General features: G+C 33.2%; 2 protein-coding genes and 1 long non-coding RNA gene across 3 annotated transcripts; 2 read left to right on the top strand and 1 right to left on the bottom strand.

Moving 5' to 3' along the window:
• Nucleotides 1-293: 293 nt before the first annotated feature.
• Nucleotides 294-14,629, bottom strand: LOC139513290 (uncharacterized). The gene is made up of 4 exons (XR_011662420.1): nucleotides 14,526-14,629; nucleotides 10,713-10,805; nucleotides 5,369-5,521; nucleotides 294-2,430 (listed from the first exon to the last, which is right to left on the bottom strand). It is a non-coding gene; the product is annotated as an uncharacterized lncRNA (long non-coding RNA).
• Nucleotides 14,630-16,799: 2,170 nt separating this feature from the next.
• Nucleotides 16,800-17,474, top strand: LOC139511066 (craniofacial development protein 2-like). Its single transcript, XM_071297636.1, has one exon. The coding sequence runs from the start codon at nucleotides 16,800-16,802 to the stop codon at nucleotides 17,472-17,474; it is 675 nt and encodes a 224-aa protein (XP_071153737.1).
• Nucleotides 17,471-17,974, top strand: LOC139511065 (uncharacterized). Its single transcript, XM_071297635.1, has one exon. It carries the CDS (start codon nucleotides 17,471-17,473, stop codon nucleotides 17,972-17,974), a length of 504 nt encoding a protein of 167 aa, XP_071153736.1.
• Nucleotides 17,975-27,692: the final 9,718 nt, after the last annotated feature.

Genomic DNA, 27,692 nt, shown 5'->3' with positions numbered 1-27,692 from the left:
ACGCATAAATGTAAGTGTGGCCAGCTGCCTATATGTTACGCTGCGTTTTCCTTGATTGTATTACATAACTTGTCAATTTTTGTCAATGTATTAACGAATCTAAAAGGGATTATTCTCATTCACGCATTCCCTATTTCCATTCTCAATTTTATTTTATATTTGTCAGAGGAGTGGCTGATACTTTGATCACCTGAGATATCTTACATATTTTACAATGCAAGTTATACTAATAGTCATAATAAAATGGAGAATGGAAATGGGGAATGTGCCAAAGAGACAACAACTCAATTCAATACAATTCAAAGTTTTATTTAGAGTCGATGTTCAATAAACTACATAAACACAAGCTCTAGTGAGCTTTTCAAATCGACTTAATAACAAAATACAATACACACACAATACAATACATACATACAAAAGTCATGAAAACAACACAATTTTAAACATATAGTGCATAGTAATATATCATAAATGACATACATGTATATAAGTTAAAAGCATAGTACACTTAAAACATAGCACTAGTTAATAATAAGATTGCACAAATCAAATAATGACACAAAAAATAAAGAGAAAATTTAACACAGACATGAACCTTATATGCATGCACTGCACTTGCATGAGCTGTTACTTCGATCCCATGTTTTTACCAATGTTTTGAACATGTCAAAAGATATTTCCATTCGACAATGGTTCTGTAGTTCATTCCAGATTTGTGCAGCATTATAGCGAAACGATCTTAAGCCATACTTAGTAGTTCGGACTCTTGGTAGTACTGCTGTTTCCTGTGATCTTAAATCATGATACTTGTTAATTTGTATATCAATCAAATCATAAAGGTAGCTCGGACTTTTTTTGTGAATTATTTTAAATGTTTCTATTGAAATTGTTTTTATTCTTCTTATTTTTAAAGATGGTAATTTAGATTTTTCTAGCAGTTTTTCGCATGGACTATCATAATCTTCAGAAATGAATCTTAGAGCTCTTTCTTGATTTTTTTCCATTTTAAAAGAATTTTTGTTTCTGTACAGTAGTGCCAAATTACTGGACAATAGTTAAAATTCGGAAGAATAAATGAGAGGTGTCATGGCTGTTAACATACCTAGCCTGTTTAAATATTTACCCATACGTTTCAGAATATTTAATTGTCTTGATGTCTATTTAAGATATATGCATGATTGTTAAAGTTTAAGGCCGAATCTATAGTAATTCCAAAAAGAAAATAACTCGACCAAAAAAAGCAGAAAACAGCGAGAATATCCCACACCCAGAGGCGTGCTTCAGCTGGCCCCATAATTAAAAATGTGTACTTGTTCAGTGATAGGACATCATACCAAACTCCGAAATATATAGATGAACTAAATTTATAAATCATACAAGACTAAAAAAGTCCAGAGGCTCCTGACTTGGGACAGTCGCAAAAATGCAGCGTGGATAAAAAAAAAATATATCTCAACCCTTCCCTATATATACCTCTAGCCAATGCAGAAAAAAACACACAGCTATACGTATAATAAAACTCAGATAAAAGAAGTTCGTGTCCGATATCAGAACAGGTGAGAAAAGAAACTAAACAAAATGAAAATGATGCATAAATTAACAAAGGACTACTAGCAGTTATTAAATAAACAGAGAAATAGTTTTATTGGGTCAAATATTAACATTAACAACTCATATACAACAATATAAAGCAATACCAGAGATGTTTAAAACATAATGTAATTATAAAATCTAAAACAAATGTTGAATTAATCTGGATTGCCCATACAAGGGGTCCATTTATGTTACTTTCTTTAATGAGTTTGGCAGATTTTAAACTACTAGTTCTGTTTTTTGATTATTAAGAGCTTCTAGTCATTTTAAAATTGATTGATAATGACATAGTGTAGACATTCTCCGTTTCCATTCTTAATTTGTATTCAAGTATTCAATAAAAAAATATGAAATTCGTTGCTTCCCCTTTCTTACGGGCAATCTTTGCCGATTATACATTTTCACTACAAGTTCATGACAGCATGTATGAATCTAGTGTATAAAAATCCTAGTGAGTGGTATTTAGATATAAAAGAACTTTCTATACAGAGTATCGTCCTGAACATGCATGAAATATTTGCTACTGAACGTTAAGCAACTAACTATCAATCAATCTATGCAGACTTGGTTTATAGTTGACTTCAAAAATGATCTGAAGACAAAAGGTAAAAATAACTACAGTAAAGAAATATAAGCATGTTACGGCTCACATCAACTAAATAATACATTCATTGGAATATAGTTTTGAAAACCCAATCACCAAAACTAGAATGGTCAATTCATAACATACTAGAAAACAACTTCCGCCACTAGTGTTTGGCGATTCCTTATGATCCATTGTTGATATCGGTATTGTAGTAACGTTAGAGCTGCAGTTTGGAATTGATTTGTCTTCCTCTGAAATGCATATTTGTTTTTCAAATCATATAATTTAAAAACAAATATAAAGATCTCACAAAGTTATATTTGCCGAGATAGTAGTCACATTCATGAAAGGGAAGGGGATTGTAGTTACGACGTAAGGAACATATCCGATATCATTTGTGAAACGGTTATTCCGTAACGGTCAACCAACTCGTGAAAACTTGGAAACTGCTTTATTGCAATTATTTAAGAAATAATAAACCAAAAAATTATTTCAAGGTTTAACTTTAAATTTGTTCTTATCCCAGGCATAACTTTTTTGAAATTTTGGGTCCTCAATGCTCCTCAACTTTTTACTGTTTGGGCTCTATAACTTTTTTGATCTGAGCGTCACTGATGAGCATTATGTAGACTAAAAGCGAGTCTGGCGTATTAAATTATAAGCCCGATACATTTGTTAAAGTAAAATGAAACCTCAAATTAAAAATAATAATGCTTATGTTTTTTTATAACAAAATAGATAATTGTCATTATTTAACTCATGTACATATACTTTTTCTCTGAAGAAAATTTTTCAATTTGTCCACATTTAGAAGAAGTTTCCTTTTTTTAAATTGCTTGCTTCCAGAAACATATTTTCCGTATTCAAAGTGACCCTCCTCGTAAAAATCCGGTGATCGCAATACGCATGGATCTGTCAATGAAATAAACTAATATCTGATTGTACATGTTAAACGCGTGCTCAATATCCATGCTTCTTTGTTGATTATTTACTATAAGGTGACAATCGGTAAACTACGGCTTTAAAACACGACAATTAATGAGCTGCCATATTTTTACTTCATAATTAACAGAGAGAAAAAAATGACGATTATACGATATTTTTGCGAAAAAAAGATAAATCATGCACAGAAGACTAAGTTTGTGATATATACATGCATTGGTTGAAGAATTGGATAACCATTATTTTTGACCAGTCACTCGTTTCATATAATTTTAACTATATTTAATAGAATAATATTCATTGTTAAATCAGGTAATTATATTGTGATATTGTGATATTGTGATGGACTAAAACTCTGCATATCTATTGTTCGTTATATATTGTAGACAGACTGAAACTATACATATCTATTGTGTTGAGATATCAATCTTAATAACAATTCTTGTGCAAACGTTCTTTCAAAGTTTGTACGCTGGTCAATTAAACATGTCGTCAACATGAATTTCTATATCAGATCAAAAGCAAAAATCAGCACGGATTCAGGCGAGGGCGTGCAACCAAATATACCCTATTGATTTGAAAAACTTAAAAATATGATTTCATAAAACAACTCAAATGACCATGACAGAAGGATGCAAACAATTGCATATCTATTGTCAATAAATTTAATAATAAAATTAATAGCAATACTTTATCGCGACGTTTGCAATCAGAAAAATCACAGTTTAGTCAGCGTTAATCTTAATATCAGCTCTACGGGAAAAATTAGGATGCAGGCGAGGGTGTGAAATCATCCACCACCTCTGCAAAAGTCTTGAAAATATGACACACCTTTATTGATCGTGACTTAATAAAGAAGGTTGCAAAGTTGTCATTTTAGCTGTGCTATAATTAAAGCGCGAATTTTTGGCTATCCATTAAACCAGGTTTAATTCACCAGTTTTCCTTAAAGTCCCGTACCAAGTCAGGAGTATGGCAGTTGTTATTTAATATATAGATATAGGAAGATGTGGTGTGAGTGCCAATGAGACAACTCTCCATCCAAATAACAATTTAAAAAAAAGTAAACCATTATAGGTCAATGTACGGCCTTCAACACGGAGCCTTGGCTCACACCGAACAACAAGCTATAAAAACTACTAGTGAAAGAGTTCGTTTCTGTGCATGTTGCATTGTCGTTGTTTTTTTTTTTTTTTGGTCTTTTCTTCTTTTTTGTTACACTTCAGTGTTCAGTTGTTTCGTTGTTTTTCTCATATAGTTGATGTGGTCCCCTCGGTTTTAGTTTGTAATCTGGGTTTGTTTTTACTCAATCGGTTTATGACTTTTGAACAGTGGTATACTACTGTTTCCTTTATTTGAATACATATTGAAAGGTCTAATTATAGCATTTCATTTTAGAGCTAACTTTTGTCAATAAATCGAAACGTCTTGACATTATCATATTTCTAACTGTTTGTACAACTTTGAATTTCCTTAACTGATAAAGTACTTTCGTTAATTAAAGTATTTTCACTTATGTATCGCTTTTCTTATGGTTTGAGCGGTTTAATTTGGCTCAATGATAGGTTAGTGTTAATTTTAAACATTCAACATCGACCATAGTATTACACCTCAAGCATATAGATTTTAAATAAAAAAATATATTTATTACAAATAGTTCTATCAGATGCGTAAATACACGGTGATCATTTGGAAAAACATGTATTAAAGGGGCACAATTAAAAATGGAAAATCAGCAGGACCCACATCTCCGTTTTTGTAGTAACATGTCAGATGAGAAAATCAACAAGCCATGATTGCAAACAGCAAAGACAATTGCAAACAGCAAAATACATTTGCGGTACGAACTCACACCACAGTACGTTCTTAAGAAATAATTGTTTATTCGATAGTAAGTACTTTCGTAAGACTTCATTGTCAAGTTTACCTGATTAAAGCTTTTCATGAAACGTTTATTCTTGTAATAGGTATTTATTATATATGTTCTGTAATAATTTAATAAATGGACATTCCAGTAACCTTTATTAAAAGACAGCGTACTGACGTATAATTGTTAGTGTTCCTAAAACAGGCATACTATATCATTAACTCCTTTTTAAATATAACGTGAGGTATAAGGAATATGTCACCAAGATAACAACATAACATCGTAACATCATAACGCACCAAGCACCAAAATCATCTCTAGGTTAACATGCACCAAAATTATATCTATTTTCGTATACAGAATAAACCTGTTTTACTTACTTTTTGATATTGTACACTTTAGTTTTGATCCATCCTGGGAGTAAATAAAACATGTTTCGTTTCTGCTTATTTCACAGTGCTCTGATTCTGTTGTTACAATATCTAATTTGCATGTACGATAAGGTATATTTTCACAATATAAGCCATCATACCCTGAAGTGAAATTATTTATTTTTTTAAACTATTTGCGTTTCTTATATTTAATACAAGTGCCTGTTTTACTCACCTAGCAAAAAATGCCAGTGACATACATAAGTAACTGTTACTGTATGTTGATGATAATTTTGCAATTTACATAATGATATGAACTAGTTTTAATTAACAGTCAATCCTGCAAAAACAACAAAAAGCGAAAGCTCATTGGAAATGACTCTTAAACGCTTCGTCACATTTTCGGAGTAGATAGTTCTTCTAATGCTGGCCATTATTGTCTGTTCACACTATCAACTGATCTGCTATTACATGTACATTTAATACAAAACAGGTTGATAATATGGAACGCCACAGCTGTCTTATGTGCAACTCTGATATTACTTTATGTTGTTTTGTCTTTACTTAAGGTTTTGACATTACGTAATGATGTTTTAATAAAACTCAATGTGGAATAGTCATTACTTAATGATATTACACGATATGGTTTCGTTTTGACTTGATAAAGTCTTGTCATTACTCAATATGGATTTGTCATTACTCGATGTGGTTTCAACATTATTTAATATGGTTGTGTCATTATTCAATGTGGTTTTAACATTACTTGATGTGTATGTGACTTAACGTAATGTAGTTGTTTCATTATATGATGTGGTTTTGTTGTTTCGTAATGATGATTTGTCTATTCTTTATATGGTTTTAACATTACGTAATGATGTTTCAAAATTTGACGATTTTACACTACTTGATGTGTTTGTTTCATTATTTGATGTGGTCTTATCATTCTTTGATGTGGTCCTGTCATTCTTGGAAGTGGTTATCCCATTACTTGATGAGGTAAAACCACGTGACCAATTCGGAAAAACCTGTTCTATTTTTAGATCGATTTCCATGTTAAATGTGCCTTGGAATGCACGTGGCCATCCATCTAATTAGTGTTCAAATTAAAGATCGGGTTACTGTTTGAGTTAAACTTTGAGTTAGTTTTCGAATTCAAGTCATGCTTAGAATTAAAGTTCTAATTAACATTGTGTTTCGAGATGGACTTCGAGTTTGAGTCACATTAAAGGCAGAGTTCTAGTTACAACTTTGAATTTGAGTCACTTCTTGAGGTAGAGTTTGAGTAAGATTCGAATTTGAGTCTCATTTAGATTAATTAAGATTTCGAGATGAAATTCGAGCTATTTTATATGTTTTTTTCAGTTCGTAATTAAATTTTCAATCGCGGAACAAGGGCTTTTGCTCGGGCTTCCGAAAAAAAGGCTCCGGGATATGCGTACTAAATAAACAATGTAGCAGTACACAAAACGCAACATAGGAGTTGAAATAAAGTTAGATGTGTTAGATGTGGTGTGATTGCCAATGAGACAATTATCCACCAGAGTTTAAATGCAGTGGGTGTAAGAAATAGGCAACCGTACAGCCTTCAACACTCCGTATAGTCAGTTACAAAAGGCCACCATGCATTATGTTAAAAAAAAAACTCTATTTTTTTAACAGATTTTAATATGGCGTATGTTTAATGTGCTTTGGATGGTAATAACCAAAGTTAAAGTACTAATTAAAGTTCGAATGGTTGTCAGAGTTATTTGGTATGAAAAAGAGGAACGGCAGACAATAACAAAAAAAAAAAAAATTCTTAACATTTTACAGTAACACAATTGGGAATTTGGGATGTCTGCAAACCACTTGGTCCTGTTATTTGATCTGAAGTTCTCAAATGGAAGCAGTATTATAATTAATTTGTAAAAGATCCATGGAATGCTGTGTCTCGCCTGATATTGCTGCTTTCTGTGTAAAAGCGTAATGTTAATCGGCTGTACATTTATAGGTAAAAAAAAAATCAAAAAAATGTTTTTCTGTAGATGCTTTTTTTTTATATTGATGAAAAACTCCTATGCAAAGTTTATAACATGGATTTGATTGACTGATTGTTGGTTGCTTAACGTCCAGTGGCAAATATTTCATGCATATTCAGGACGAGAACAAGTTAACAATAAACACAATAGATAGTTATAATGGAGGATGATGGTCGGGGAAATTTGGACTGCCAATGGAAAATGAGGGTATATTGGATAGAGGCAGAAATTTTGCCTTGCAACAGGCCACCTACGGACCCCTCACAAAGTTATTGCAAGGGTTCTTAACGTGCAAAGAGCGTGGCACTCTTTTTACACGAGGCATCGGATTTAACGTCCCCCTTCTGGCCGGACGTGATTGCGAACTTGATACATCCCGCACAGCCAAACGGACGCCCCACTTCGGCAAGCGTTTTACTGCCGGTCGGGAGAAGACAAGTGACCATATTTCTATACCCCAGTCAACCCTTGTTAAAACATGGAGGTAATATCATGTCAAAACAGTTTAATTCGGTTTTATTTAACTAAAACAAAACTGTAGGGTTTTCAACAATTAATGAACAAAACCTATACCTCATAGTAGCTTTAAAATGTCCCGAAATAGCATGTGGTTAGGATTTAATTTTTATTAATCTGTGATCTTTTCTGAGAAAGTTAAACTTTGTCATTTTACTTGCATAAGTAGGGCGTTTCCAGATAACTCCTCCTACAGTTTAAATGCTACGAATTTATCACTGCTAGCTGTAGGGTTTTCAACAATTAATGAACAAAACCTATACCTCATAGTAGCTTTAAAATGTCCCGAAATAGCATGTGGTTAGGATTTAATTTTTATTAATCTGTGATCTTTTCTGAGAAAGTTAAACTTTGTCATTTTACTTGCATAAGTAGGGCGTTTCCAGATAACTCCTCCTACAGTTTAAATGCTACGAATTTATCACTGCTAGCTGTTTGTACATGTATTGAAGGTGTCCATGTGGTCAGGGATTTTTCTTTTTATTATTTTTCCTCTTTTGGGAGAAAAAATGAACTTTGTCCTTTTTGGGTATAAGCGGTTTAATGAGTTGAGTGCGGGGGCATCACTTTGTCCAGTTTACATTTTTTTCTCGTGTTGTGCTGTTACACTACTGTTACAGTCCGATGTTCGCTCACATACATGTTAAACTCCGCCACATGCACTTTCTTTAGGTACCTGACCCAAGTCAGGAGCATGAAGTTCAATTGTTGTCGTTGTATACATATGTGTCATATTGGTTTTTTTTGTACAATAGACCGTTGGTTTTTTCGTTTGATTTTTTTTTCACATAGCGCATGGTGACCTTTTGTAACTGACTTTACGGAGTGTTGAAGGCTGTACGGTTGCATATATGATTTCTTACACCCACTGCATTTAAACTCTGGTGGATAGTTGTCTCATTGGCAATCACACCACATCTAACACATCTAACTTTATTTCAACTCCTATGTTGCGTTTTGTATACTGCAACATTGTTTATTTAGTACGGAAATCCCGGAGCCGTCTTTTCGGAAGCCCGAGCAAAAACCCTTGTTCCGATATAGAAAATTTAATTATGAACTCAAAAAGACAGATAAAATAGCTCGAATTTCATCTCGAAATCTTAATTAATCTAAATGAGACTTAAATTCGAATATTACTCAAACTCTACCTCAAGAAGTGATTCAAATTCAAAGTTGTAACTAGAACTCTGCCTTTAAATGTGACTCAAACTCGAAGTCCAACTCGAACGTCAATGTTAACTAGAACTTTAATTCTAAGCATGACTTGAATTCGAAAACTAACTCAGTATAACTCAAACAGTAACCCGATCTTTAATTTGAACACTAATTAGATGGATGGCCACACGCATTCAAGGGCTCGCATTCAAGGCACATTTAACATGGAAATCTATCTAAAAATAGAACAGGTTTTTCCGAATTGGTCACGTGGTTTTACCTCATCAAGTAATGGGATAACCACATCCAAGAATGACAAGACCACATCAAATAATGAAACAAACACATCAAGTAGTTTAAAATCGTCAAATTTTGAAACATCATTACGTAATGTTAAAACCATATAAAGAATAGACAAATCTTCATTACGAAATAACAAAACCACATCATGTAATGAAACAACTACATTACGTTAGGTCACATACACATCAATTAATGTTAAAACCACATTGACAAATGACACAACCATATTAAATAATGTTGAAACCACATCGAGTAATGACAAAACCATATTGAGTAATGACAAACCTATATCAAGTCAATACGAAACCATATCGTGTAATATTGAAATATCATTAAGTAATGACTATTCCATATTGAGTTATATAAAAACATCATTACGTAATGTCATAACCATATTAAGTAAAACAAAACAACATAAAGTAATATCAGAGTTACACATAAGACATCTGTGGCGTTCCATATGATAAGGTTTTTGATATTTTCAGGGTTCATAGATCTTGTCTTGGCAAGATGAACAATGAAAGTATATTTCAAAAAAGAAATAGAATTTATAATCAAATGTTGTTATTCTTCACGTCAGCCTTCAAATTGTAACGTAATTATCATAAATGCATTTCGTTCGGTAGATATCTCCAAATTGAAAGACATTTCACAACATTAAAATTGCCCATTGAGGGGACAGTGCATGGACTGATACTTGCTCGTTGCAAATACATGAGTTTGGAAGTCTTTTCTTTATAAGATTAAGGAGATGTGTTATAATTTGCAATTGGTAATTTGTAAACATCTTAAACAAACAAATATATCATTTCATCGAAAATGAAATTTTGTTTCTCATATATTTCACATTTGAATGCATGAGGCAAACTATTTCTATTGTGCACCCTTTTGAAACAAAATTACAAAATGTAAACACCACATCTTAAAGTTCATGCGTTCGAATCACTTTTCTGGATTAAACTTAATCGGGAACGACCAAAGCCTAATAATTAAAAGCCAAGGATGAACCACCGAAACATTTGAAGAGCTATATGACCATAAACAGAACCTAAAAAATATATCTAAGGTCAATTTTGTGAGTTGATACCTTAGTCTCTTTATGATATCAAAATTTATAAACGGATTGTTATCACTAACGCCGTAAATTGTTTTACTTTATGTAACAATAAGACGTCTACGAAATCATTTATATATAAATTAAATAAGTCGCCTGACTTAAGATATAGTAACGAAAGAACATATTAAAGAAGTGTAATAAACTGTCCTACACTTACAAAGAAGGAGAACAGACATTGGTTCATATAGGCTATATGTATATTTTGCCGTGCTGGTTGCTATAATAATTTTTATTATAATACCTTCTGGACATTTGCATCGAAGGTCTGCAGCTGTTTTGTCACATATACACTTTCCATTATGCAAACATGGACAATGCTGTTTGCACCATGAACCTGGAAAATATGAAAGACTTCTTATATACTGGTGTCAAATGTCAGATAATTTCCCTTTGTTCATAGACCTTTTGACCGGAGAATTTACTATATGCATTAAATAAACTCATCAGAGATACCAGGATTGAATTTTGTATTTATGCCTGACGCGCGTGTCGTCTACAAAAGTCCCATCAGTGACGCTCGAATCCAAAAAAGTTAAAAAGGCCAAATAAAGTACGAAGTTGAAGAGCATTGAGGACTAAAATTCCCAAAAGTTTTGCCAAATACAGCTGAGGTACAGTCATCTATTCCTAAGGTAGAGAAGCATTAGTATTTCAAAAATTCAAAAGTTTTGTAAACAGTTGATTTATAAATATGACCATATCAATGATAAATCATGTCAGCACAAAAGTGCTGACTACTGGGCTGGTGATACCCTCGGGGAATCAAAACTCTACCAGTAGTGGCATCGACCCAGTGGTTGCAAATAAACTCATCATAGATACCAGAATTGAATTTTGTATTTATGCCAGACGTGCGTTTCGTCTACAAAAGACACATCAGTTACGCTCCAGTCCAAAACATTTAAAAAGGAAAAAAAAAGTACAATGTTGAAGAGCATTGTTGACCAAAATTCCCAAAGGTTTTGCCAAATACAGCTGAAGTAATCTATTCCTGAGGTAAAAAAAAAAGCCTTAGTATTTCGAAAGTTCAAAAGTTGAATTTATTTCACCTGCAGTCTTTAAAATCTGAAAGTTGTCAAAACATAAATATATAACAACTTTATAGGGATAAGGAGATGTGGTTTGATTAAAAATAAAGCACCTATACATCAATAAAGTTAAAAGAATCAGATGTAACCATTTCTGGCAAAAGGCCTTCAACAATTAGAAAAATACTCATACAAATGAAATTAACGTTGTTTAGTGCCAAACATCGCTAACAAAAATATCAAATTTCAAAATTGAATATTTTTTACACAAATTAAAAAAAAATATACATATAGGGATATCCTTTTCCAAAGGCAAGAGTAGTGTACCGCTGTTTAAAAGTCATAAATCGATTGAGAGAAAACAAATCCATGCTACAAACTAAAATCGACGGACACATCATATAAAAGAGGAAAACAACGAAACAACAGAACACTGATGTGCAACAACAAACAATAAAAAATGCAGCAGGACAGAAACAAACTATTAGATAACAACTGCCATATTCCTGAATTGGTACATGATATTTTTAAGAAAAAATGGTGGGTTCAAAATGGTATTTTGGTGGGCCAAACCTCTGCGCTTTATGGCAATGTTCAATATACCGCTAAAATAACAACATTATATGACGGGAATACAGTACAAAATAAATACAAGAACACCAGAGACAGAAAAATACATAAATAAATAATATAATAGTACATTTCGACATGTCAACAACAGAATTACAACGAATAACTAAAATTAAGGTACATTGAAGATTGGGGGAAAGGGGGGGGGGGGGGGTCTGAGTGTCTTAATTAAAATCCATAGAATTTCTTAATTATTTATCAGGATGTAGTTTATATTATGCTGTTTTCACAAATATAAGGAAAAGTATGGTTCACCGAGCTTATATTCATGCTGCAGATTGTGCAAAATTGTCAGATTTTGTATTAATTATGCATAGTAAACCCAAACTTGTGACATAAAACGAAAACTACACCACAGAAATTTGAGATAGAATATGAAAAGTTAGTTCTAATAATATGCTCTCAGACAAGAAAAAGAAAAATGGGGTCACGGGACTCGTTTCTTACTTCATGTTAAAATAGGTACACATTCTTTTGTAAAAGTAACTTTATATGAATTATCTCCCCTTGCATTCGAGTTCTCTCCTCTTATGTGGTAAAGTTGTAAAAACATCGAACAAAAGTATTTCTGGTTTTTTTTTTTTTTTTTTGGAAAATACAGCAATAAATTATGATAAAACATATCATATTCTACATTGTTATGAAAATCCTTACACATGAACTACCTACTACTCTCGAAATTTGCACATTTCATTATAGATCTAGTCTAATTGTTTTCTGGTACTAGTATTTTCTAATTCCAAGATGGTCGAAGAAATCCTGTCTACCTTAGTTTTAGGACAGTACGTAAACAAATCCAGCTTAATAGAATTACGAGCTGTGTGTCTGTAACACGAAGAATCAAAAAGATAATTTCTAAAATTTGGACATAAATCAAGATAAAGTTTCTAATTATGTTATTTGATTATTTTTATAACAATGACAAGTATGTTAATATATAATTGTGTTAGTTATAGTGCAACTAAATATATTTTTCCAAATCAAACTTGTGTAAAACAAATAAATCCTATGCACATAGTTGCTTTAAACCAATATCATTAAAATGCACTAGGTGATCAATAATCTTTACTTTTACAAACGAATAGAAAATAATTGATTTGCATTATTACTAAATTTCAAGTTGTATGTTTGGTTATGGTTATAATCTCCTTCTTATACATTTTTACGATTACTCTAAAGACAATAGCATTCAAAACCAAGGAGTAAACAAAGACTCATAAAACCATAAGACATTTACATCAACAGTTATAAATAATAAATAAAAAACAACACGAACTCCACTAAAAACCGGGAGTGAAATCAGGTGCTCCGGAAGGGTAAGCATTTCCTGCACCATATACGGCACCCTTCGTGTTATTTCTTTGTTCAGTTCGGTAATGATGGAAGGTTATTATGACTGAGGAAGAATATCAGATATGATTTCTTACATACTTTTGTCATAATGGCCAATCAGCTCATGATGGCGACCGTAAAATTTCTTGAGTGATGACCTTAATTTCTTTGATTCATAGCCCTGTCTTAGCAACTTTTGAGAAAGCAGTATTCCTCGTTCAATAAAATCAACGTTCTTTGAGCTAGCTCTAGAGTAACGTATAAATTGAGACACATATACTCCATATGCTGGTGCCTCTGGGATATTGCTACACAGAAATGGAAAGTTGAATATAGGACAATTAAAATCATCGCGTTTGTCATAAATTTTGGTATTAAACCTACAATCAGTAGTCATTTCGAGAAAAAAGGTCTAAATATGAAGCAGATCTATCTGTGTCGGTAGTATCTTTAATTTCAAGTTCACTTGGATATATTAAATGAAAGGGATCACAGAATCTATCATTATTAAAATGAACAAAATCAAAAAAATATTCATTACTGTTTTAAATCAAGATTTGTTTGGTTCAATTAAACCGATAGTTCCAAAAGCTTTACTGACATGCTCTTCGTAACATTTCAAAGTCTAATTTGGGTTCCCTCTTTACCAACAAAAAAATTAATTTGTCTTTTTTACATATATCTACATCTGTTTTTACGTACAGAAAGTAAACATTTGTAGTTTTAAAGTTTGTATATCAAGAATTGTTTAGTACAGTGATTTTGTACTTATTTGGTCAGTTTGTCTTCATCAAGTTAGGTCGTTTGCCTCAATGATTGCACAGTTCTTATAGAATAAGCAAATAAAAAGTTAAATACGATGTTTATAACAATACCCACGTCTAAAGGTTTTACAATGCAAGTTTCATTGCTAACGGATTTGTAGGATGATACTAAACATGGACATCCTTTCCGGACGGACGAAGGATAACAGACGACGGACGCCAATTGATCGAAAAAGCTCACATGTTGTCTATAAGCTAAAAGTAAAACAAAAACTTGTATAATTATTTCTGATATCTCACATTTCTCTTTCCTTGGTGCATCGTTGTTGCACTGTTGGCCAATGTCACAAAAACAAATATTTGGCAAAATCTGTCCATTGCACTTACGACAGTCATGGTGTGCTAAAATATGAATATGTACAATGTAGTTTAATAAAAAAAAAAAAAAGATATTTATTTCAATAACATATATCTGTATTTTCATATGATACCTATCGTTTATCATAAAATGTGTTTATATTAACTATTTCAACAAGTAGGAATATTCGCATTTTTTTGTAACTTCAATGAATACCGGTTTTTCGTTTAAAAAAAAGTGTCTGAATATGGTTGTGTATTTAAACAGAATATTAAGTTTCAACAAATTTGATGTTACAGTTATTTTTATTGTTTTTATATGCTATAATCATTAATACTTAAATTTACTCTTTTTTTCTTTGAGTATGTAAATGCATGAAGTAAAAGTGCATAAAGTAAAAGTGGTGAATATCCAGAATTGTTAATCGTAAAAGATTTTTCTCTGTTGACGCAATCCGTATTGAGAGACATTTGTAGTGTAGGTTATCTTGGATATGCAACATTTCAAATTTGGTAACATTTTTGCAGCTATAACCAAGGATTATTCAAACCATTGAACGCAGATATCACAAAGGTTATTACTTTAAAGTCTTACTGAATTAAAATAAAAAAGTCAAAACAGTTACGTCAGAAATTATTTTTGTGACTTAAAATGCCTCATATTACAACTAATCCAGACTCTTTCTAAATATTGGTGACCTTGAAATGTCTTGTTCGTGAAAACAACCCTTGGTACAAGATGGATAACAAATACTGTGTCACTGATGAGTCTTTTGTAGACGAAACGCGCGTCTGGCGTATATACAAAATTTAGTCCTGTTATCTATGATGAGTTTATTTGTACCTTCGAGACTCTATGGCCAGTCTAAATACTTCTAACCTTATTTTGACAATTTTACCCATTATGTCTGGGGTTTTTTTCACGCATCATTGTAAGAGAGGCTCAAACAATTATTTATTGGTGAATAAATCAGTATGAGTCTTCCTACAGTCAGATTGGGGCTATTTTAAGCCATTGCTATATAAAGGTGTCATAAAATCGGTGTTTTCATATCAATCCTGTAGGCTGTTCTCGATCAGTCGTATTGCCCACAGCTACATCAAAAAAGCTAACCTCAACCAAGTAATACTATATTATTATTAATTTCAGTTTAAGCAAAAGTCATTGATAAAGTCATACTTGCATTCAAACTAGCTGTTACTCGTAGTGTAGGGGGGTAGCCAACACTATACCCCAAAAGAAAAGCCTGTCGTTTAATTGTTCTTGTTTTTCTCTCATTGATAAACTAGGCCAGGCTAAACATTTTATAAAATTTTATTAAATTTAAATTTTAAAAGATTTGAACTCAAATATGGCATCTTTTACATGCTTGTATTGACCAAATTTGGAAGTTTTATAACCATGCGTATAGGCGTATATATGTTGATAATTTAAAAAAAAATAATCCTTAATTGACAATTTCATAGTTAATAATGATAACTGATGTGTGCTGGTGGTTGTTCCACAGGGCAGTAGTATGCGTCTAGTGTGTTTTTTATTTTATGAAAAGCAGCTGCCGCTGGCTAGCTTACATATGTGAGCGAAGAGAGAGCCGAGTGAGTAAGCCTCTCCTGCCAGTACATAGCATCTACACTGTCAAGACTACTACAGTGCCTCCCCGCGACAGCACATGGTAGCTGGGATCTCGTATCTCAGGCTTTACTGTAGAGGATCTTGGAGCAGCAAGGGCCCTAAAGATGCAGAGTGTAGGCCCACCGGCGTGTGGACACGCCCTTACTCTCATTAACCTTGCCCCAACTATGGGTAAATAGCCGGTTAGATGAAGATCGTTAACCCAGGAAGGTAATTTATCTAGGAGAAAGAAAACTCTGATATAAAAACAAGCAGATAATGGTTCGTCAGCCTTGGTCGACAACTTATCTAAAGGAAGGAAACCTCGACAAAAAATCCCTGGCCCTCCAAGTAGGGGGTTCGGCATAGGGCCAACAACTCTATCCTGTAAAAAGAATTAAGTTACGGAAACAGCAACAAAGGAATCAAACACAACCGCTGTGAGATTAGGCCTTCAAGAAAATAGTATGATTGCCAGTGGTGAAAGCCGCAAGGAAGCTGCTGGCAGGAATGAAGTGCTGAGCGCTAAAGCAAAAACCAGAATAGGATTCTGGAACGTACGTACTATGTATGAAACTGGGAAACTTTCACAGGTCACATCATAAATGAGGCGATATAATTTGCACATTTTGGGAGTTAGCGAGAGTAGATGGACAGGTTCTGGTAAGATAAAGACAGATTCAGGAGAAACAGTTCTGTACTCAGGGAGAGATGACAACTATCATTTTGAAGGAGTAGCCATCATCCTCAAGAAAGGCACTGAGAAGAGACTTATGGAATGGAAACCTGTCAATAGTAGATTGATAACAGCAAAATTTAAAGGAGTGCACACCAACATGACCCTTATACAATGCTATGCACCAACAAATGACAGTGATGAAGCTATGAAAGACACCTTTTACGAACAACTACAAGCTGAAGTGAGATTGGTACCACGTCATGATCTATTGGTGGTGATGGGTGATTTGAATGCCAAAGTGGGAAACAACAACACTGATATGGACAGAATAATAGGTAAACATGGATGTGGTACTATAAATGATAATGGAGAAAGACTAGTAGAATTATGTGCAGCTTACAACTTGGTAGTAGGAGGAACACTATTTTCACATCAAGATATACATAAATTAACATGGTGTTCTCCAAATGGAAGGGATAAGAACCAGATAGACCACCTTATGATAAATGGTACTTGGAGGCGTTCATTACTCGATGTTAAAGTCAAGAGGGGAGCAGATGTTGGTATGATCATCACCTTGTTACTGCAAATATTAATATGAAATTGAGAAGTACAGGACGTAAAACACTTGTCCCCACAAGATATGATATTAAAAAATTACAAGATCACAAAGTAAAAACTGCTTCCATCCTCCGATTGAAAAATAAGTTTCTAGCTCTTACAGATAATCCTGACATGATCCCGACAGAAACAACAGAAGTCAACTCAAAATGGGATCAAATAAGAAAAATTTACGAAAAAACTAGCAAAGAATGTTCGGGTTTTAAACAGGGTAAAAAGATGAAGAAATGGATAACACCAGGTACATGGAAGGTTATAGAAGAAAGACGTCACATGAATAAGAAGATTCTAGACACAAAATCTGAACGGTTACAAGAAAGACACAAAGCAAGCTACAGAGTACTAGACAAAAATGTTAAGCGAATGGCTAGATCAGACAAAAGAGCTTACATGGAAGACCTTGCTAAACAAGCAGAAGAAGCAGCAGAAAAGGGCGAACAAGGAAAAATCTACAAGATCACAAGAGAAATCTGTGGTTAATTTCGTAACACTAATGATGTCCATATAAAAGACAAAAATGGAAGGCTATTGACAACAAAAGACGAGCAAAAAGCCAGATGGGCAGAACACTTTAAGGAAGGACTTAACAGGCCACCGCCAGATGACGAAGCGATAGTAATTGAGGCAGTTCAAGACGTGGAAATTAATATCAACCTTCCAGACAAACAAGAAATAATAAAAGTAATAAAATCTTTAAAAAATGGAAAATCACCAGGTCATGACAACCTGAATGCAGAACAGAAAGTCGACCCAGAACTCGCAGTTGAAATTCTTCAAGCATTATTTACATCAATATGGGAAGGAAAAATAATACCAGACGATTGGACCAAAGGCATAATAATAAAGCTAGCCAAGAAAGGAGCTCTAAGCGATTGCAACAATTGGCGAGGTATTACCCTCCTGTCAATTCCAAGTAAAATCATGGCCAAAATTATTATCCAAAAAATAATAGATGCAATTGATAAACAACTAAGAGAATAGCAAGCAGGATTCCGTAAAGGTAGAGGGTGCATCGATCAAATTTTTGCTTTACGCAACATCATCGAACACTGTAAAGAATGGCAAAGGCAGCTTTACATCAACTTTGTGGATTTCCAGAAGGCCTTTGACAGTATCAACAGAAAGACCTTGTGGCGAATACTAAGAGCATATGGAATTCCAAAAGATATAATTGAACTTATCAAAAGTTTTTACAACAATTTCACTTGCAGTGTAGGGCATAGCAACATCTGGTTTGAGGTAAAAACAGGAGTTAGGCAAGGATGTGTGATGTCTTCTCTTTTTTTCAATGTTGTCATTGACTGGGTAATGAGAAAAACAACAGAAGATGCTTCAAGAGGAATAAGATGGAACCTTTCAGCAACACTAGAAGATCTTGATTTTGCTGATGATCTTGCTCTTTTATCTCATACCCACCACCATTTACAAGAGAAGACAAACCGCCTTAATACATTTGCCAGTCAAGTTGGACTTAAAATCAGCCAAACCGAAAAAGTCATGACCCTAAACATCAATAACCCAGCTCCTATCCTAGTAGATGGAAAAGATCTTCCCATCCCAGAAACATTTACATACCTAGGAAGTACAATAAGAAACGATGGAGGTGCAGGAAATGACATTATGAACAGATTAAACAAAGCCAGAAATATTTTCAGATCATTAAACAATGTATGGAAATCAGCACAGTACAGTAAGAAGACCAAACTTAAACTGTACAGGAGTTGTGTTTTATCTACTCTGCTATACGGATCTGAATGCTGGAGGATGACAGAATTAGATCTAAACAAACTGTCAATTTTCCATACCAAAAGCTTAAGAAGAATCCTACGTATTTTCTGGCCAAATAAAATATCTAATGAAGACCTTTTAAGACAGTGTCATCAAGATAGCATGGGTACAATATTAATGAGAAGGCGTTGGTAATGGATTGGGCATGTCATCAGAAGAGATAGAAATTCCATCACTAGAACAGCTCTACATTGGACTCCAGACAGTCAGGATTCTACTTCGTCAAAATTATCTCCCCATTACACCAGTTCATTTTCACAATCGTAAAAATGGAAGCCATTGTAGCGATGACGCGCTACCAATTTTGCTCTTGGAAACCGATAAATTTATCCACATTGCACCAATACGATCCTTATATGTCAGTTATATTTTAAAAGACAAATGTATCAACTAGCTAATGAGCATCAGTTAATGATATTGTCTGCATTGATTCAACTTAAAACTATTGTCTGATCGGTTGTTAGGTGGAATTTTCGAAAAATCATAAACATTTAAAAAAAATCTAATTAAATATTTCGTGGAAGGGCAGACTAGATTTTTTTAGTGGTTGAAGACTATAAACCCTAGTTATCACACACAAAAAATTCGAATTTTTCGAAGATATGCATTTTCATCATCCAACTTGTAAGACTGCCGTCAAGTACTTTCAGTTAAAAAATAGCTATTCGAACACACCTTCCCTGTTTTTGTGACTCATTAGATAGGTATTTCACTTGACCCATATATTTCATCTTTTAGTACTGTTATTTTTTTGTGTTATAAAGTCAACCTGTAGCTTTAATATAAAAAATGATAGAATCTGAAGCGAGACGATGTATGACAAAATACTCAACTCAAACACGCCCTAACATAAAAAGGTGCACTCGATTTTCTCTTTTCGATACAATTGTTACCTATTTTTTGGAATTTTTTCTTCAGTCACATAATGGAAGGGCAGACACGAAAATTACTGAACTAATAGATTGATATCTTTTCCGTCCCTGGTAATTTTTTCAAAAAAATCGGAGGTTATGCATTTTTGTCATCCAACTTGAAAGATACCCATGTCGTCGACTTGATATCTAATTGTTCTGCTTAACTATGTACTAGATAAATTGAAAACTTATGCAAATGGTGTTTTTAAAAAAAAACACCTCGTAATTGAGAAGAAAATTGCAGTTTTGTTTGTTTCTATTAACTTTTTAAAAATTTGTCACTATAGTAAACAATACAGTAAACAATACAGTAAACAATACAGTAAACATTTATCGCCTTCTCTAATAGAGAGCTTCGATTCTTTTGTTCTATTTCAACCTGGTTTCCGACTGCAGAAGGAAGGCGTAAGCGAGGAAGACCAAAGAACGCATGGAGACGTACTGTAGAAGGAGAACTGAAGACCATGAATAATACATGGGGAACAGTAGAAAAGATGGCCAAAGACAGACAGAAATGGAGAACCTTTGTTGCTGCCCTACATGCCGATGGCATACCGGGCAGTAAGTAAGTAAGTAATGATAACTGATAAAAAACATTGTCCGAACTAAACAAGGGGTATCAGAGTCAGCCTAAAATGCGATGGTTCTATTATTTGAAGAAGATTTTTTTTTTTTAAACGTGTCTTTTAATTTTGTTTTAAAACTAACCATTTGGAGTGCTATACCAGTCGCTTGTTCTTGCAAACATTTATAAAAATTTAACAGCTAGCTTTTTTCGTATTACAATTTAAAATACGCCCCAACCCTAAAATTGGCTTAATAAATGAGAGCAAAATTCATTCTGATAGTACATAATGGCCATAACTTTTTTGTCAATGGTCTAGACATTAGGTATTTGGCATGTGGATGTATCATCATGGTATTAAGGGTCTTGCATCATGATGACCTTCAAATCACCTTCAAATTTGACCTCAAGTTCAACTAAATGTCGGATTTTCTCCCGTAAGAAACACAACCAAGCCATAACTTCAAAAGTTTGACCTTCATGTGACCTTATACTTTGATCTCGATGACGATAAACGTATTTTAGTGAGAAACACTTTTGCAGGCCATGTAGTTATGAATTAATATTTCGTTAACAATGCATACTACTCACGCTTTAATCGACCATACAACAGTATAGACACACATCATGACATATCAACACATGCCTCTCACATGCCTTGCACACGGAATACATAATGAACATGTAGTTACATAAAATTGTTTTTAAAAGGTATAGTTTCTATTGAAGCGCAGTGTACGTAAATAACTACTCAACACAATGTTGTTGTTTTTTTTAATTGCATACATGGATTCTGCTTGTAAAAGTACACGAGGTGTTAAGATAAAACAAGAGGCTGTCACAACGACAGCAAACCGGATTTATTAACATTAATTTGTGTCCCGGCAATATCACAATAACCATAAGTGATGAACAGTGAAAGTGAAACACATCAATATCAAATTTGACCTCCATTTTGTCATAAATATCAACATATTAAAATTTGAAAAGCTTAGGTTAAATAGTTCATGAGTAAATGCAACAGCATGAATGGAAACGCCATTTTTCGATCTTTCAAGGACCATAACTCCTGAACGGTAAAAGTCATAATCGACATTATTGAACTTGACCTCCATTTTGTCATCAGTAACAACATATTAAAATTTGAAAAGCTTTGGGTGAACAGTTCATGAGTAAATGCATGGACACGACTGGAAACGCCATTTTTCAATCTCTCAAGAACCATAACTCCTGAACGGTAAAAGTGAAAATCGTCATTATTGAACTTGACCTCCATTTTGTCATCAGTATCAACATATTAAAATTTGAAAAGCTTTGCTTGAACAGTTCATGAGTAAATGCATGGACACGACTGGAAACGCCATTTTTCAATCTCTCAAGAACCATAACTCCTGAACGGTAAAAGTGAAAATCGTCATTATTGAACTTGACCTCCATTTTGTCATCAGTAACAACATATTTAAATTTGGGAAGCTTTGGTTTAACAGTTCATGTGTAAATGCACGGACATCACTGGAAACACCATTTTTCAATCTCTCAAGAACCATAACTCCTGAACGGTATAAGTTAAAATCGTCATTATTGAACTTGACCTTCATTTTGTTGTCAGTAACAACATCTTAAAATTTTGAAAGCTTTGGTTGAACGGTTCATGAGTAAATGCACGGACAACATTTGATTGCCGCCCGCCCGACCGACCGACCGCCGTACATCCCCAAATCAATAACCGACATTTTTGTCACAAAAATTCGGTCAAAAAGGGTGTAACCGACTTTTGTGTTTTAGATACCAGCTGAAACCTCACTTTAAGCATTAGACGTCAAAAATATCTAGGATACATAGGGAAAAGCTTAAAAATCGGCAGATATTTTATGTGTTTATTGGTTAACATATTCAAAAATATACAATTCAGAACTGAGCGACTAAACCATTAGTGCAAAGAACCACGACTCCAGCGTGATGAAATAAAGCTGAATGTGCAAGATCTTTATGTATAATCAAGTTCGTTAAACGTAGAATTTGTTAGTATTTCTGCAGAGGTTATAAAAATTAGATACAACACTTTAGTGTTAATCGTGCTACAGTATCAAAATAGAGTCCTTAGTCTTTGATGAATGATTTTTTTATTAGTTGTAAGTGGCTTTGAACTAGCTGTCATTAATTGCTAGTACTCTCAGATCAATACTTAGTGTCTTTTTGTTGTTTGGATAAACAAGTACTCGGCCTCGTTCACTCTGTAATTTTGTTAGATGTATTTCTATTTGTATTCATCTGATAAGTTAAACCTTTCTCAACTCATTTTTATAGTTCACTTTTATGTTGTATTGTTACACAACTGTCCCAGGTTAGGGGAGAGTTGCGACACCGCTTACATGTTTAACTCCACCACATTCTGTATGTATGTGTCTGTCCCAAGTCTGGAGCCTGTAATTTAGTGATTGTCGTTTGTTGATGTGTTAAATTTTTTTTTCGTTCATATTTTGTACATAAATAAGGCAGTTAATAGTTTTCTAGTGTGTTGCATTTGTTATTTTGGGGTCTTTTATAGCTGACTATGCGGTATGGGCTTTGTTAATTGTTGAAGGCCATACGGTGACCTATAGTTGTTAATTTTTGTGTCATTTTGGTCTCTTGTTGAGACTTGTCTCATAGGCAATCACACAACATTGTTTTGTTTCTACCCCTACTCATTTCACCTCCCATTCCACCAAACATTAAGCTGCAGTAGCAAGTGTCACATTTTTTTTATTATTATTATACGTTAACTCTATTCAGTCATAATCTTAAATTGAGACTTGCGAAGAAATATTTTCACTTGGTTTATCGGCAATCACACCAGATTTTATTTTAAATATTTACCTCAAAATTGCATTCACAATTTCGGAAAGATACACAAACATGACAACAGCACAACAAAAGAAAAAAACAAATTTCGCTATCCCTTCGCAACAAATAACATGTTCTATTAATATCATTCATGTTTCAACCCTGATTCTAAATTTAGGCTTTACTTTCCCCAAAAATTTGCGGACGGAATAGAAGACACCCGTTTATTGTCTACACCTGTCAGGATAACGGTTTAAACGGGGACTAGAAAGATATTTTTTTTTCTTATTCAGATAAGAGTGCTAAATAATGTGTAGTGTTTTCTGGACTGAATCTGATATATATTTTTTCTTCTTCTTGTGGTCTTTGTTCCTCGACATGTAAATGATGCACTTCCACTTGTGGTCGATTATTCCCTCGGTATCGTCTAAAGTTTTACATAAATATAAATCATATAATAAATTTTTTAATGCAATTAAAAATACTATATGCCAGCGTTTTTCATCACACAAATACACATGTCATTTATAAATAATTCGTAACTTACAATTTTACATTAGTATTGCTAAGCCCACGGTGTATTTCATTCAAAACTACGTTTTTTTTAAATTTATCATGGAGCAAATTCAGTTCTGATTTAATCGATTTGGTATGAAGATCTACCAACAGAAGCATTTTATAATTGTCCATGGTTTATTTATTTATTTGGTTAAAATTTTATTGTAAAGAAGAAATCATTTGAGGATGGGGGATGGGGATGGGATGAAATTTGAAAAAAGGCAGGACAGGAGTTTTGTTTAAAAAAAAGAAAGGCAGGATGAACAACTTAGCAAAATAAAAGCAGAATGACAATTCATATAAAAAATGTCAGGATAAACTAATAAAAATGGCAGGTCCGAAAAGAGTGTAGAATAAAAATGCAGGAAAATGATTACACCTAAAAAAAAATCAGGACAAAATTAGTAATCCCCCTTTCTTAAAATTAAATAGTAGCTCCCTTAGACCTTTGCTTTTATATACTTTGATTTATTATATGTATAGCCTTGGTAAAAAAAAAACGAAAATAGTTTGGTCCTTTCTGTTTCGTTTCTTTTCTAACCTCCTGATTTTCTTTTGTAAATCTATTTCACTTTGAAATTTTCCTACTATGCCTCTTCGAGGATTAATTTATGGAAAATGTTATATTACAAATGGATAAGAACAATCGGTGGTACAGCTGTTCTAAGCAACAATGTGAACATTGGGATCATAATCATTTAAAAGCTTGCATATTGACTTTAAAACGCAGCAATGAATCATACTATGAGGAGGAGTTATCTTTTCTTAGGTGTTATATTACTCCCTTAATATCAATTTTTCAAAAAAAAACATGATATTGTTGGGCGTCACTATGACGTCAAATAGTTGAAAAAAATATCGAAACGCAGATAAAATATATTATCTATTTTTATCTTAATGATATAAATAGATTTAAGTGATATACACATTGGGATCATGATCTTTTAAAAGCTTGCATATTTGCTTTAAAACGCAGCAATGAATCAGACTGAGGAGGAGTTATCTTTTCTTGGGTGTTATGTTACTCCCTTAATATCAATTTTACACAAAAAAACATGATATTGTTGGGCGTCACTATGACGTCAAACAGTTGAAATAAATATCGAAACGCAGAGAAGTACCGATTATCAGGTTATCTGCATGTTGATATCGTAAAATATCAGCTGCGAGACGTAATATGAAGCTTTTTGTCGAGTGAGCGTAGCCTTCATATAATGTCAAGCAGCTGATATTTTACAATATCAATATGCAGATAATCTGATAATCGATTTATCGGGCTATATTTGCGTGTTTAAGAAGTGTTTTCTTTGTTTCACCAGCACACAAAAGATGACTTGATAAGTTCGGGTCAAAGTTATTAACGTCGGTTCAAACATTATGACGTCGCTGATATGTCCGGGTCAAAGTTATTAAGGCCGGGTCAACGTATTTGACGTCACAAAGACATGATACGGAATAATATTAAGAGCTGAACAGAGTGATATAGACAGTGGGACGACCGATAAAAATATATTGTCTATTTTTTTCTTAATGATATCAATAGATTTAAGTGATATACACATGATATTGTTGGGCGTCACTATGACGTCAAATAGTTGAAAAAAATATCGAAACGCAGATAGAATATATTATCTATTTTTTTCTTAATGATATCAATATATTTAAGTGATATTACTGATTTTGTTAACAAAAACAATTTAATCCTGCTACTCTTGTTTACTGGTTTTCATTACTATTTCCACGCGTCAGCTATTAAAATATGAATGCAGGTGAATACGCAAACCAAATATTTTTTTGTTTCTTGTTTCGGTTAAATTTTAAACGTTAAAATTCAACCAACAGCAATGGTTTCCTTAGCTGCGTAGTATACTATAAAATTTTGTTGTTTAATTGATATTAAAGATGATAACACAATGTTGTCTGCTGTACCCCTATTTTTGACATTTTTACCTATTATGCCTGGTTTTTTTTGTTCACGCATCGTTGTCATTATAATGGAATTTGGTGCGACTGTCATACAAGTGAGGGTTTAGTTAGATATAACACCAGGTTCAATCCACCATTTTCTACATAAGAAAATGCCTGTACAAAGCCAGTAAAATTGCAGTTGTTATCCAATCATTTGATGTGTTTGAGCTTTGATTAGGAAGTTTAGTATGTTTATGATTTTCCTTTTTGTTACCCTCTTTTCAAAATTATATGCCACCTTTAAATTCTTTTTTGGTTAGTATTTATTCTGTGGGTGTATAGTTTTCCGTTGTGTGTATACTTCTGACGACAGATGGTCTAAACAGGTATTCTTGTAATGGTAAGCAAATAAGTAGAAAACCATCATTACAAACTTCATCCAAATATAATATTCTATTTTAAGAAATGTATCCATGAATTCTCCTTTTCTGGCGTTCATACATTCGTGTAACGCATAGTTCATAATTTACTGTTGGGGTGTACACGTGCACTGTCGTAAATTAAGGGGAAATGTCCGTTGCTATTCTGTTGTGTACATGTTGCAATGCACTAATATATCATATTATACTTATGTATTCTAGGTATCGAGTGTTCTTGCGTTTATGTGTAATATATTCCTGTAAATTAGTGTTGTCATAATAGATGTATTTTTAACATTGTCATTAAAGCGGGATGGTTGGCTAACAATAGACCAGGTTCAACCCTCCATCAGTTGGAAACCCGGTTGAAATAGAACAAAAGAATCGAAGCTCTTTGTTAGAGAAGGCGATAAATGCTTACTGTAATGTTTACTATAGTAACAAAAAAAATAAAAGTTAATAGAAACAAATAAAATGACAATTTTCGTCTCAATTACGAAGTGTTCTATTTTAAAAACGTCATTTGCATAAGGTTTCAATTTATCTATTACATAGTTAAGCAGGACAATTTCATATCAAGTCGACGACATGGGTATTTATCAAGTTGGATGTTGAAAATGCATAACCTCCGATTTTTTTTAAAAAGATACCACGGACGAAGAACATATTAATCAATCTATGTGTTTGCCCTTCCATTATGTGACTCAAGAAAAAATTCTTAAAAATGAGTAACAATTGTATCGAAAAGAGAAAATCGAGTACACCTTTTTATGTTAGGGCGTGTTTGAGTTGAATATTTTGTCTTGAAAACGTACAAAGCAAGAATATTTGATACATCATCTCGCTTCAGATTCTATCATTTTTATATATCAAAGCTACAGGTTGCCTTTATAACCTAAAAAAATCACGGTACTATAAGATGAAATATATGGGTCAAGTGGAATATCTATCTAATGAATCATAAAAACAGAGTTCGAATAGCTATTTTTGTTTACTAAAAGTACTTGACCGCAGTCTTTCAAGTTGAATGATGAAAATGCATATCTTCGAAAATTAATAATTTTTTGTGTGTAATAACTAAGGTTTATAGTCTTCAACCACTAAAAAAATCTAGTCTGCCCTTCCATAAAATATTTAATTAGATTTTTTTTTAAATATTTATGAATTTTCAAAAATTCCACCTGACAACCGATTAGACAATAATTTTAAGTTGAATCAAT

Source organism: Mytilus edulis, chromosome 2 (assembly GCF_963676685.1).
Source record: "Mytilus edulis chromosome 2, xbMytEdul2.2, whole genome shotgun sequence".
NCBI classification, from domain to species: domain Eukaryota; kingdom Metazoa; phylum Mollusca; class Bivalvia; order Mytilida; family Mytilidae; genus Mytilus; species Mytilus edulis.
The sequence above is the reverse complement of the archived record's forward strand: the minus strand, read 5'-3'. Positions and strand labels throughout refer to the sequence as shown.

Coding starts and splice junctions, on each gene's coding strand:
- LOC139511066 (XM_071297636.1), top strand. CDS start 16,800: ATGAGGCGATATAATTTGCACATTTTGGGAGTTAGCGAGAGTAGATGG.
- LOC139511065 (XM_071297635.1), top strand. CDS start 17,471: ATGAAATTGAGAAGTACAGGACGTAAAACACTTGTCCCCACAAGATAT.